General features: G+C 46.3%; 1 protein-coding gene across 2 annotated transcripts in view; it reads right to left on the bottom strand.

Moving 5' to 3' along the window:
- Positions 1-2,085, bottom strand: part of LOC138514123 (protein NEDD1-like) — a 1,022,049-nt gene extending 1,019,964 nt beyond the window's left edge. Inside the window, exon 1 of one of the 2 annotated variants that reach the window (XM_069629422.1) lies at positions 1,936-2,085. Coding sequence is in view for 1 of the 2 variants with exons in the window: in XM_069629421.1 (XP_069485522.1) it covers positions 1,882-1,894 (13 nt within the window). In the remaining variant the exon portion in view is untranslated. Of the gene's footprint in view, positions 1-1,881 lie in introns of both variants that reach the window. The other variant, XM_069629421.1, reaches the window with a different exon arrangement.
- Positions 2,086-14,321: the final 12,236 nt, after the last annotated feature.

Raw genomic sequence — 14,321 nt, 5'->3', positions numbered from 1 at the left:
TTAAAAGGGTTTGTCCATGAAAGTTGAGGTGATGTTAAAGATCTTGCGTCGCACCAGGTTTAGCTACTAAGGAGACTTAGAGTCCCTCCACTCCGTTTGTGACAATATATAATGGTTGTGTTGAGCTATCCCTCGATAGTGCGCCGAAAAATAATGGAATGGAAAGTAGTGATGATTAATAAATTCCTTTTATTTTTGTGATGTTAGAGCCTTTGTGGATGACACGTTTTTCGGCAGAGCTGCCTTTATCGTATCCAGGATATATAGATAGCTCATAGGTCACTGCATAATGCATAAAGGTGCTGAAGTTCACCCAGGGAAGGGCCTCGGGTAGCTGGAGGCAGCAGGCGAATGTGTATTCTCGCCCGCTGTTCCAGCAACCTGATTGGCCAAACACCCTTCCCCGGGTATTATTTTTGCAAATTAACAGTCACTCAAGAAGTTCAGCTTTTCCCCTGCTTTTTAGCTTGTAGCTCCATCGACTGTAAACAGGTTTATCAACTAGTACAGCTGGCTGCAAAGGAACGTTAAAGATTTGTATACTTTTACGGTTCAACAGCATGTTGCCCAGGGCCCATGTACCCTCAGTTTTAGATCAAATTACGTTAGCCTGTGTACTTGTGTTAACCGCTTCAGTACGGATGATTTCGGATTGGCTGTTCTAGAAATAAACACTCTTGCTCGAAGAAGCAAACAAGTATTGGCAAAGACAATAGTTGTGGCTTTTGTGTAGGCGTCGGATAGTCACCCCATAATGGTATCACTTGGCATTTAGATTGTAACAGCTGGAAAATACTGCAAGTACCTAGGCATAAAATGTCAGTACGGGACACATGCCCATTTAATACCTACACAAGCCAAAACGGTTGGCTTTGGCAATGCTCTCTTTAACAGGACTTAATGGCAAGGAGACACATTTCTTATGAATCAAGCGGTTGAAGGCACACTTTGTCAATGCATTTGTATTACCACCAAAGGCACACTTTGTCAATGCATTTGTATTACCACCGAAACTAATTTACAGCTGCAATAAGCCATTAGCGCAGAGTTAAGATAGAACACTGGCAGGCAGGCCCGATTACTGCATAATAGAACAAGCTCAAAGAGATCCCAAGAATTTGTGTTTAGGACAGGGAGGAACAGCACGAGTGTGGGAATGGCCATCGGGATTAGGATGGGCCTAGGGAATCAATGGGTGGGTAAAAAGACAACCCCACCAACATCCCAGCACTTTCCTATTTGAAATCCGTAAAGACATCAAAAGACAAAAAGGTATTTTAATGGAGACAGAAATTAACAATTTGTAGCGCACAGAAACACTTGTGTACAAGCGCGTTATAAATGCCATATCATCAATGTCAAGTGGATCGAACAAGAGTAACCCATAGAATAAGGCACACACCAAGCATGCTGTGCAGAGTTAAATGGACGTGAGCCCTTGTGCAAAATTGTTAAAAATGTATTGTTTTCACTCCTAAGAGCGTTCCGTGGAGTACCACGTGTGACACTTGGAAATGTTCTAACGGGGATAGAGAGGTGGGCGGCGCGGGGTTCAGTTCTATTGTAGATGTAAAGTGTCTCCATCTATACCCCGATTCGTTTTCCATACGTTTGATTGCTAACAGCTCTAAGTCTCTCTAATTTCTTACTAGATGATCACGTTTACGAAGTTAACCAGTTGGAGGGCTGGATATTTAAAACGTCGACCTCTGCCATAAACCTCCTCACCACACGCGACAGTAGCAGCCAAAATGAAATCCCCCGAAGTTGAACGACGGCAGCACGCACTCCGTCCATTATATAGTACACCTATATCAGTGGGCCTATTCTTGTCCCTGCAGATACATTTTGACACAAACAGGTGACACGCGCACCCCTCACCTGTGCAACGCATTCTACAACAGCCCAAAATAATTCAAGAAACCTCCTGCGTACCACTAAATGCACGCTTCCCAGCAGCCGCCGCGCGTACCCGACCCTCTTGTTAGAAAGCGGTCCAGATGAAACAAACCGGTAGAGGAGGTTCCTAGTCCCTGGTTCGCTTTTCGACTGTGCTAGCATACTTGCCAACATGACCCATTCCATGTAGGTGATTATCCAGTCCTGGTTTTTCTTTGCATTCTGGGATTTGTAGTTCCACTTTTTCCATTATAAAACTCAGACTACAAGTCCCAGAAGGCTAAGAAAAAACAGGACTGGATAAGCACCTACAGATTGGAATGGGTCATGTTGGCAACTTTGTGGGAGGGGTTACATTGCGAGAGTTAGAAAATAAACACAGCAGGGACGTGCATCCATGCTGAGTATACTTTTAACAGTGTTCGGCTCCTACCCCTACTGCTGTGGGGTTAGGAGCTGTACATGACATGTGACATGTTCCAGTGACACGTGCCACTACATGTCACTATATGCCAGGAGCCTAACGTGACATGTGAAAGTGCCACAGGCCAAAAATGTCATAATTGAAAAAAAGTGTCACATGCCAAGCAATGTGATAAGTTGTTTTAATAGAGAAATGGAAGGGGGCCCCTTTAAGGAGGACAGACCAAAGACAAGGGCAGGGCAGTGGGAGGAAGAGGGTTCAGTTGCAGTAAGGAGAAATAAAGGAAGGTTGGCATACCCCAATGGCTACTCTGTAATATGTGGGGGCTAACAACTGGTGACGAGGCGACACGTCCCTGTTATGTGCTCCTCCCCGGCCGATGCATCGGCGGGAAGAAGTGAATACAGGGCCCTGTGGGCTAAGGCCCCGCTGCGCAGCACCAGCCAAATGAGACGCGGACACGCATGGATTGCAATGTGCCTGGAACTGCCCTCGCGTAGCAGGGGCAGGGCTTTTATTCAGAAGCACCTTACATCACTGCATGGCGGGACGTAAGGCGTACATAACAGTCCCCATGCTGCAGGACGGCGCCAATTTATGTACAGAGGGGCTGTGAGGAGGACCCAGTGAAACGGCACGACCAACAGCAAAGCAGATGAGGTGCAGGTAAGGAAGAGGAGAACCGCGCTCAAGGACCGGCAGGGTGAGAAGCTGATCGTACAGTACAGATGGAACAGAACAGACCCCCAAGACGCATTGAGAGGAGTGAGGAGGACCCAACACCAGAGGAAGTGGCCGCTTGGAAGTGGAGCACCTGGCGAGGACCGGGAGTACGGGAGTCCCAGTGCTGACACCGGTAGGCCACGCATAATGGAGAGAAGGAGGGACAGGAACATGTGCGCTACATGCACACCACAGGGAATGGAAACAAAAGCACTGCACTCACCTGTGGAGCCAGCACAACACACGCAGTTGCGGGAAAAGGACTGCACGTGCTACAGACAAGGAGAAGGAGGGTCAGGCACTCGCGCACCACACGTGCACTACAGGGGCAAGAAAGAAAAGCACAGCACGCATCGGGAGAACCGGCAAAACACACGTGGTTGCTGAAAGAGGACCACACGTGCCTCGGACAAGGCCTGACCACCTGCATATTAATGAAAAAGCAAGGAACTAACACAGCACACTCTTCAAAAAAATAAAGGGAAAATAAGGACAAGCGTGGCTGCCAAGAAAAGCGGCACACAGCAACAACAAGCCCACAACGACATGAGGCCCAGAGGGACAACACGCAGCCACCACACTACACCACCAGTGAAGAGAGGAAGAATAGGGTGTACGAGTGGACACCCCAGGGCACGAGCAAGCCACTGTCGAGGGAGGGACACACTAACACAAGGGTGCCACGAACAAGCTCTTGACGTCCAGCCTGCAAAGACTACTGTAAATACACTGCCACACAGCAAGCCGGAGCACCAGGAAACCGCAGTGATGGCGGATTAGGCACAACAAGCTGAGGTTGCAGAAGGCCAGGTCGTTGTCGGAACAGGACCAGCGTCCAGGGCAACCTTCCTAAGGCGGCCAAACACCTTTACATTAGACCCACATCATGACCAGGGCCAGAGGTGGGAAGAATGGATGGAGGAGTTTGGAGACTTTATGAGAGCCATAGGGGACCAGGATTCACTGAACAAAATAGATATCTTCGCCAACTAAGCTGGTAAGGAGATCAAAGGAATCTTAAAAACAATTCCAGCACAAGAGAAAATGACCTATCAATGCCTGATCGCCGCCGACAACAGGAAACTAATCATACTCCCTAACAGAGACTATGAAAGATATACATTTAATCAATGTGTACAACTACCACACAAAACTGTAGGGGAATTTGTCATCAGGCTCCAGAGAAAGATCACCTACTATGATTTCGTCAATTTCAACGATGACGAAGAGATCAGACTAAGGATAATTGAGGGATGCAGCTCTTCCCTGTTTAGGAAGCACCTGCTAAAGAAACCCCTCTCCTTGCAAGAAATCATCGACCTAGCAAGAATATATGAACGAGTGGAGGCACAGGCAGCACCCATCGGGAATCCGAAGAAAATTGACATCATTCCAGCAATGGCTTCTGGACTTCAAGGTCCCGTCGTACACACATCTCCACTTTTAGGAAAAAACTTCACTGGCTTCCTGTTAAACATCGGATAACGCACAAGATATTGACCGCGACCCACAAATGCCTCAGCCTCTGTAGCCCTACTTATTTGTCAGCCCGCATTAGCATTAAATCTAACGCGAGGAACCTTCGTTCATCCTCTGCCACTATTCTCAAGCATCCAAAATACAGGACAGCCAAATTTGGAGGTACCACTCTTGACGCTCAATGTCCCCTTCTATGGAACAAACTCCCAGCCCAGATGCAGCAGATCCAGGACTACACTGTATTCAAACGTGCTGTAAAAAACCCACTTCTTCAATCTGGAATAACTGTTTGACCCTTCTTCTTTCTTTGCCATGTGTGTTTGTTTGTTTTGTTCAGTTTTATGTGTGCCCTGAGGCCTACTGGCATGTTGGCGCATTACAAGAATTAAAATAAATAAATATAAATACGAATACACCCGAAACCCAGGAATGCCAAGCAGACAAGACCCACAGAGCCCACACGGATGACCCCAAAGTGAGAGACAACGCTGTAGGTGTGGATTTGAATTCCACCACAGGGCCAATGCCGATCCATAGGGCAAATGTGAATAAGGTGCAGCCAGGAAAACCATTTTCAAGCGATGTGCAGGGAGAAGTCCCCAACACTTGCCGCATACAGACCAACGCTGCCGTCAGGCCCAGCCAGAAGATTCGAACAGACAAGAGGGCCCGATCCCAGATCGTTTCATGACTAGGACTCCCCAAGAACTTTTCAAAACAGGCACATGCCAGCACCTCCAAACCAAACAGGAATCATATGAGCGATGGAAGATCTACATATGGATCCGCCAATGCGCTACTCAGATGCATACAACTACTCACCCAGTCCAGGGGTAGGATATACCATCGACCAGGGACTCAGTTAGGATCACAATGTGAACATTTGCCCCATGCCATACTATGCCCAAGACCCTTATGAGAACCCCACATCAAGTGAAATATCGGAACATGCGGACGACCAATACTACACTCATGACAGATACAGCAAAGAATACGTCAGACTTATCAGCGACATCTCGGATGACAGCACAGCATCAAAGGTCGCTGTCCAAATTGGCAGCCTGATCAATTGATTTGTCGTAGACACTGGAGCGACAGTCAATGTCATGAGCGAAAATCTTCACCAAGCCATAGCGTATACCTACCCGCTATGACCATCCCAGGCCTCCATATTCCAGTGGGGCGCAGCCCACTCACTCCAGTCGAAAGGGCAATTTCAGTGTAACCTACTCCATAGAGGGCGCAGAGTACCCACCACCATTCATGTCATCCACAGCCCCACAACAGGGCGATGCCTCCTCAGCTACCAGACTGCCAGGGCCCTAGCCCTGATCGACATTCAATACAATCAGTCTCAAGGTGGTCCAAGGATTACCCCCGGGAGCACAAATTCTATGCTCAATAACATGCCATGAACTCAACATCGAGGGACTCAAATCATGATTTCCAAGGCTATTTGAAGGAGTGGGCATGCTTAAGAACACAGTTATCTCCCTTCATATTGACCTGAGGGTCAACCCAGTACCTCACACCCTTGCAGGGTCAGATTCCACTCCAAGCCCATGTGATGCACAAAATACAACTACTCCTCGACCACGCCATCATCGAGAGGATAGACGGCCCCACCCTTTGGGTCCCCCCTAGTTGCCTTTGCGTGGATATGCGCATACAGAATACTGCAATTCAAAGGGAGAGGCACCCAGGGCCAAATATTGAGGACATCCTGGTGAGGCTCAACCAGGCCACCTGCTTCTCTAAATTAGACCTGAATCAAGGATATCACCAGCTAGTGCGTGACCCAGCCTCCAGACCAATCCCCACCTTTGCAACACATGAGGGACTGTTCCGCTACAAGCGGCTCAACTTCGGGATATCCTCTGCCACAGAAATATTTCAAGAGACGATCAGCAGACTAATATCCCCAGTGTTCAACGCCCTCAACTACAGCTACGACATCTTCCTCTTTGGCACCAAACAAAAGCAGCATGATGATGCACTGAAAGCAGTGTGTGACATCTTACACAAAGCCGGACTCACCCTTAATGGTCAAAAGTGTGTCATCAACAAACAGAGCCTCAAAAGACTTGCTAGAGTTATTGGGGACCTAGTACATGGAGACCAAAATGGCTTCATCCCAGGTTGCAGCATGGCTATGAATTTGTGTAGATTACAACACATCATAGCACATATGGCAGGTGCACAGGAGCACTCTATACCCTCTATACACTCTATAAGACTCTATACCCCACCACCATTAGCCCTGCTCACCGCTTACCGCTGAACCTACCCAGACTGCCCATTGCAACGGTCCAGCGCAGCATACCATACTTAATTGATGCTCCGGCACCATACTTCATCACACAGAGGTAACTTTCATGTGAACACTGATTACCTGTTACTCCTAACTGTGATACCAGTTGCCCTCTGATAATAACACTTGATAACTGTTCCCAAGTCAAGCTACCCGCTGCATTACCCTCTATCAGAGACACCCACTATATGGCCCTACAGCTGCACAAGTATATGCATTCATTTGTTACTATTCACACTGGACAGCAGCATTTAGTTATTTAAATGTACACTGCATTTTGGAAATTTGCATTGCATTTAGCATGCCTTGATAGTCGCATTTAGCCTGCCTTATTAGTTGCTTTCAGCCTACCCTGATAGTTGCATTTAGCCTACCCTGATAGTTGCATTTAGCCTACCCTGATAGTTGCATTTAGCCTGCCTTGATAGTTGCATTTAGCCTGCCTTGATAGTTGCATCAAACTATTTAAATGTACACTGCATTTTTGAAAGTTGCATTTAGCCTGTCTTGATAGTTGCATTTAGCCTGCCTTGATAGTTGCATTTAGCCAGCCTTGTTAGTTGCATTTAACCTACCCTGATAGTTGCATTTAGCCTGTCTTGATAGTTGCATCTAGCTATTTAAATGTACACTGCATTTTTTAAAGTTGCATTTAGCCTGCCTTCATAGTTGCATTTAGCCTGCCTTCATAGTTGCATTTAGCCTGCCACTACACTGTATTGTCATGTTGCATTTAGCCTGCCTTGCTAGCTGTATTTAACCTGCCTTGTTAGTTGCATTCAGCCTGCCGCTAAATCTCGATACAAACGTGTTTGCATTCCTGCACTTGTAGCTCCATTCTGTTGGACTTATTTAACCTGTCACTGTTCGCCTTAATTGTAATCCTGCACTTTGGCACCACACCATACTTATCACGTGAATTATCAGGCCACAACATGCGGTTACTGCCCTTTGCCAGACTCTACCCCATAGCCGTCTTAGGATTCTTATCCTTTACTGTAGGCACTCCCCCGCCAGCATTTCTAAGGCACACCACACTTACATCCACGATTTCCACTCCACCCATCCCTCTACCATGCTCCATTGCACAGATCTTCCCACTAATCCGTTCCTCAATGACCCAGCTCTGTGGCTTAAGCACTTTGCCACTAAACCTACACCAAATCTTCCATGCACAATACAATCTAGGAACACCAGACTCAGATCTAGACTGCCCCGACCACCTTGCATTCAGCGCAGCCACACCGCCCTTTCACAGCCCACCCCACCATCGCTACCTAACTCTTCCCATTCCACCACAACTAGCTCATCACTCAAGGGAGCCCTCATCAATGCCAGATCACTCACGGCTCACGCCCTTGACATCTCAGACCTAATCACTGTCCAAAACCTTGATTTCCTAGCCATTACGGAAACTTGGTTACATGATGCCTCTGGCTCACTGCTCGCCCTATCCCTACCTAAGGGCTACGTCATCATTAGAAATGATCGACAATCCAACTTGTCTAAAGGAGGAGGAGTCCCTTTCATATACAGTGACAAGATCACCATGAGAACTATTGCCAATGCCCAATTCAGCTCTGCAGAATCTCTATCAGTGAAACTATCCCTCTCACCCACTAACACAGCAACACTCCACCTATAGACCTCCAGGACCACTTGGGTCATTCACTGATGATGTTACAGCTACATTGTCCGCCAACACGAAGCCTAACTCCCAGGTACTGCTATTAGGCAACCTCAACCTTGGCCTCTCCGATCCTAAGGACCACATAGCCACCGAAGTTGCAACCACCCTCGCCAACCTAGGTTTCCAGCAGCGCATTCGCGATCCTACCCACAACAAGGGCAGAACGCTCGACTAGTTAGCAGACTTCAATTGCAACACCACTGTCAGCTCCAACACTGCTTGTGCCTGGTCTGACCATCACATCATTACCTTCCTCGTGCCAGCCACCAATCCTCAGCCCATAACTACTATAGCCCCTGCTATACCCACTAGAAATAAAAAGGACATTACCAGGGAGAAATTGCTTCCTCTCATCCTTCCCATCTTAAACACTTGTGCCACGCAGCATAAGGAACCCACCGTCTTAGTAGACACCTACAACAGCACTTTGCTCAAAGCCATTGAGATCATAGCTTCGTTAAAAATTTGCAAAGCCAAACAACATTCCCACCCGAACTCTTGGTTCACCCCGCAGCTTAACGCTCTGCGCAAAGAAAAGAGTAAGGCCGAAGTTCTTTGGAAAAGTCATCCTAGTACGACTAACAAAGCTTCCCTCCTGATCACCTCACTTAATTATAAGGAAGCCATCCTTCAAGCCAAAAAAGAGACGTATAACCTACGCATAACGCAAGCAGAATCCAACACAAAAGAATTATTCAAAATTCTCAAAGAATTAGAATCCCCTTCTCCTGCCCCTGACTCATGCATTAAAGATAAAACCTGGTGCAACAACATACAAAATGCACTTCTCAACAAAATAACCACTCTGCAATCTAAAATTAACGCTAAACTAAGCTCTCTGCACACTCCCCTCTTAAGCAAAGCCTGGCCACCCAAAACAACCACCTTAGACTTTCCTTTGCCTTTCAGCTTCACGCTGCTCACCACCCTTGAGGTTGAACAAATCATCTGTAACTTAAAACCTTCCAATTGCCAAGGGGACTCCTGTCCAGCTCCGATCATTAAGGAATCGGCCCATGACCTTGCCCCTTTCATAACAACCTTTATCAACTCCTCATTTCAATCGGGAGTGGTCCCTAACAACCTGAAGGATGCTTGGGTCATCCCTCTTCTAAGAAAACCAACCCTAGATCCTGAGGTCCCAACCAACTACAGGCCCATCACCAATGTCCCGTTTCTCCTTAAAATCTTAGACAGAGCAGCGTACCTTCAGATACAGAACTATCTGGAAACTAACAATCTTCTAGGCACTAGACAATCCGGCTTCAGACCTAAGCATGGTACGGAGACAGCCCTTTTAGACCTCAAAACCCAAATTGAGGATCTAAAAAACAAAGGTAAACTAGCCATGCTACTACTATTAGACTTATCCGCTGCCTTCGACTTGGTCAACTACCAAATCCTCTGTCATCATCTGAAAACTGCAGCCCACTTCTCTGACAATGCCACTAATTGGATTAAATCATTCCTGGACAACAGACATATGAGAGTATTCTCCCCAACTTCCTCAGCCGACCCTGTGCCAGTCCCCTGCGGGGTCCCTCAAGGATCGTGCGTATCCCCTACCCTCTACAATGTTTTCACTAAACCTCTTTTTGATGTGCTTGACTATCTAGGTGTCACCTACACTAATTATGCCGATGATACCCAGATACTCATCCCCATTACGAGTGATTACACAGTATACTCCAAATCTTTAAATTACATCTACCATGTCAATCAAGCCTGGATGGCACAACACGAGCTCTGTCTCAATGACGATAAGACAGAGCTCCTCATCCTAGGTACACAGCAAAAACTCAACAAATTAAACCCCATGTTCAGCTCCTTCAATATCAACAGAAACTCCATAAAAGTCTCCAAAGATACTAAAACCCTCGGAATCTACCTTGATTCCACTCTCTCCCTCCACAGACAAACGAATGCAGTCGCCTCTGCCTACACATGCAAGTTGATCACAGCATGTCGCCCTTTCCTCTCTACTCAAAACTGCATAACCCTTGCTATAACTTTGGTCATGTCCACACTTGACTACTGTAACACACTGTACCTAGGCACTAACCAATGTAACCTTGACAAACTCCAGATCATACAAAATAACGCCATCAGAGCAGCCCTCAACATCCCCAGATCAGCTCACATCTCTGAAACTAGGAAGAACCTTCACTGGCTGTCAGTCTCCCAAAGGATGTCCCTAAAATCTCTTGCCCTGAATTACAAATGCATAAATAACCACGCCCCTATCTATCTATCTTCACGGTTCACTCAATATATCCCACCCCGGTCACTAAGGTCCGCCCTTAGCCAGAGCCTACTGATCCCTAGATATAAGCTTCAAACAGCCGGTTGGGTTAGCTTCCCAGTTCTGGCAGCCAAACTGTGGAACTCCGTGCCTCTCACAATCAGAAACCTGCCATCCCTGAACTTATTCAAACACAAAGCCAAACTTTGGCTAGTCACCTCAGACGACCAATTGACACTCTGAAAACTTGATTACTCTATATTGCTTGCCTAACATGTAATGTGATCGTACTCCACTGCTTAATTTAAATGTTCTTTGTAATGTCATACTGCTATGTAACCACTGTTTGAAGATATGCGCCCGGTAGCCTGGTTTGCGCTATACAAATAAAATAAATACAAATACAAATACTACACAATAATATCGCTGGATGCAATAAAAGCATTTGACTCCATTTACTGGGAGTGGCTGCTGGCAGTACTGAGCGAGTTTTGGTATGGCAAACCATTTATTCAGTGGATAAATATCCTATACACTGCACCAGTTGCAAGGGTCAAATCTGGAAGGGAGGTGTCAGAGGCCTGGGACATACAATGAGGCACTAGACAGGGGTGCCCGTTGTCACCCATGTTATATGTGCTGAGGCTGGAGCCCATAGCATTCTATCTCCGAAAGCAGTTCCTGGAGGCGGGCAGCAGGGTGGGTGGCATAAACCACATAGTGTTGCTGCATGCGGATGATGTCCTATTGTATCTGAGAGACCTGCACCTCAGTGTCCCAATGATACTGGAGGTCCCCGATAACTATGCACAGGTATCTGGGATCTGTTTTAGCTTGAAGAAGACCTGCATATTTCCGCTGGTGGGCCTGAGAGGGAGGAGTATGGAAGAAATGCTGGAGGTGGGGCTTCAGTGGCAACTTGAAACATTTAGGTACCTTGGGGTAAATATAAGACACACACCGGAGAAGATGCAGGAGAGCAGTACGGCAGCGGTGGGGAAGGGTCTGAGGAAATCTATATTGTTTTGGGCAAGGTTGCTGTTATCACTGATGGGGGGGGTGGCTATCACCAAGATGATAATCCTGCCGAGATTCCTGTATCATTCCCACAACGTCCACTATTATATCAGGGCCACATTCTTCCGCCTGCTAGAAGTGATAATACAGGAGTTTTTATGGGGAGGGGCCCGACACAAATTCTCCCTTGACACACTGTGCCTACCTTACAGGGAAGGAGGGATACAGCTGCCGGATTTTGAAAAATACTATCTTGCAGCACAATTTAGCTATGTCACCAAATGGCTCTCCGACGAAATTATATCGGAATCACACTTGCTGCAGCAATTGGTTGCCCCTGCATACCTGAAGGAAATATTGTGGGTACTACTGGGTTGCTTGGCAAACGTCCCCATGATTGTAATGCTGGAAAGGACAGTGTGGTGTAGGGCTAAAACACTACTGAGCATTGGACACCCATACTCGCCTGAGACGCCATAGGCTGCACATGTTTGTAAAGACAGAATGGACCTAGCAGTGGTGAGGAGCTGGGAAAGGTGGGGCATCTACACCTGGGGAGACATGCATGAGGAGGGGGCTCTTCAGGGAATTTGAGACCCTGCAGACCAAAGAAGGGATACTTAAAGGGCAATTCCTGTGGTGTCAAAGGGCCAGGAAGGTGGCTAAAGAGAACTGGGAGAAATAGCCTGAGGAACCTGCAGCAAATCCACTGCTGGCTCTAATGTATGATTTGAACGAAGGCAAGAAACCGGTGTCCAGACTATATGGCTTACTAGTGGATAGGCCCAACCTCAAGAGCACAATATTGAAAGAAAGGTGGGAGGCGGACCTGGGAAAAGCTGTAACGGAAAGAGAATGGGAACGGATACTAGTGTACCCCCGAGAAGTGTCGAGGAACACTCAATTTCGGCTGATACAGCTAAATGTCCTATACCGCACCTACATGACCCCTAATAGAGTGGCCAAATTTAGTAAAGACGCCCGACCGGTATGCCCCTGGTGTGGAATAGGAGAAGCAGGATTATTACATTTGTTCTCGGGATATGCACAGGTACAACGGTTCTGGGCAAGGATAGAGCAGGGCAGCAGGAAAGCGGGAGTAGTGCTTTTAAGGATTTCAATTGGGCGACACACACCTTGGTCTCAGCCTAGTATGTAGCGCACAACTGAGATGCCTTTCTCTATATTTTATGCGGATTCACTTTGAGATGGTACACAACTCGTATCACACCCCCTTTTTCAAATACCCCAGGTCACAATGGACTATGAACCAGGCCGGTTGGTGAAATGCAATATTTATTTATTTATTTTAAAATTCAAAAGAGATCATACAATTTTTTATATGGGGAATCAATAACCAATGGGGTGATAATTAAAATGAAAATGAAATCAATGTTAACCTTCTCCTAGAACATATACACTTCACAATTAAATAGGAACACTTTTTGATTTTAGGAAAGATAGCACCCAAGTTAAGGTTTCCCCCTGCAATGTTCCTGCAACCCACAAAAATTGCAGGAACATATTGAGTGGATAGAAATAAGCAGCAGGTAGCCAGGAATAAGAAGCAGAAACCCTTTGCAATGGCATCAAAGGACACTCGGAAATGGCAAATAAATAATTCATGTGCCGTTTAAAACTTTGGGGTAAATATGATTTCTCACAAAGGCAGTCATATAAAAACACTGGCAATCACAAGGCAATGGATCAATAAGAGATATACAGTTAGAAAATGAGTGGAAAGTTTAAAACATGCTGCAGCTAAATGACACGTTGGAAAACTTGCAATTTACCCAATTCCTGTGTAAAATGTCAAAACGGTTTCTTTGAAAAACGGGTGAAATACTCTGATTTGGAGTGCGGTTTTTGAGCTACGGGATAGATGTATATCACTGAGATATTACTGAAGTGTAAGGATGGTAGTTACTTAAGATTTGGATGACATTTCCAGGGTGAAATGGGGTTCAGCTTTAGGGAAATGGAGCAGTTAAAATGAAAACTTCGGTTTTAGAAGAAAAGCAAAGGTTACCTAAAACGAAATTATCTAGACTATATTGATAAATAGGAACACAGTAAGCTCCAAGGTTGATTCGCAAGGTCAACCTTGTCCCCACAGTGCTCAACCCCAACAATAAAAATATATGGAAATTAGGTTGATTAATCCAAATATAACTAAGGGTTTATAATTTACAACAGACAAAATTGAAAAGAGATGGTGCTAGCACTTAAACATTAAGGACAGGATACAAGGATAATTCTAACAGTTTCATCAAGGTACCAGGGTACAAATATGACAACTTAGAGAGTGGGATAAGGACAAAGGTAAGCCAAGATAGGCTATGTGTTTCTATGGGGTGGGGATTATACTCACAGTCCACTTTTTGGTTTTGGTATTTTCGGACTGTCAACAGGGTCTTGTCACCACACGGCGGTACGCCTGGCAAAAGTCAGCTGGGCAAGGTCTGGTCACTGGGTAGTGAACAGCTGAGTAATTTGGGTCACTGGATGGCCCAGGTACCGCTGGATGCAGTCAGTG

The sequence above is a fragment of the Ambystoma mexicanum genome, chromosome 12, assembly GCF_040938575.1.
Source record: "Ambystoma mexicanum isolate Mex_15411 chromosome 12, UKY_AmexF1_1, whole genome shotgun sequence".
Classification (NCBI taxonomy): Eukaryota; Metazoa; Chordata; class Amphibia; order Caudata; family Ambystomatidae; genus Ambystoma; species Ambystoma mexicanum.
Note: the sequence above shows the minus strand (reverse complement) of the source record. Positions and strands in the feature narration are given on the sequence as shown.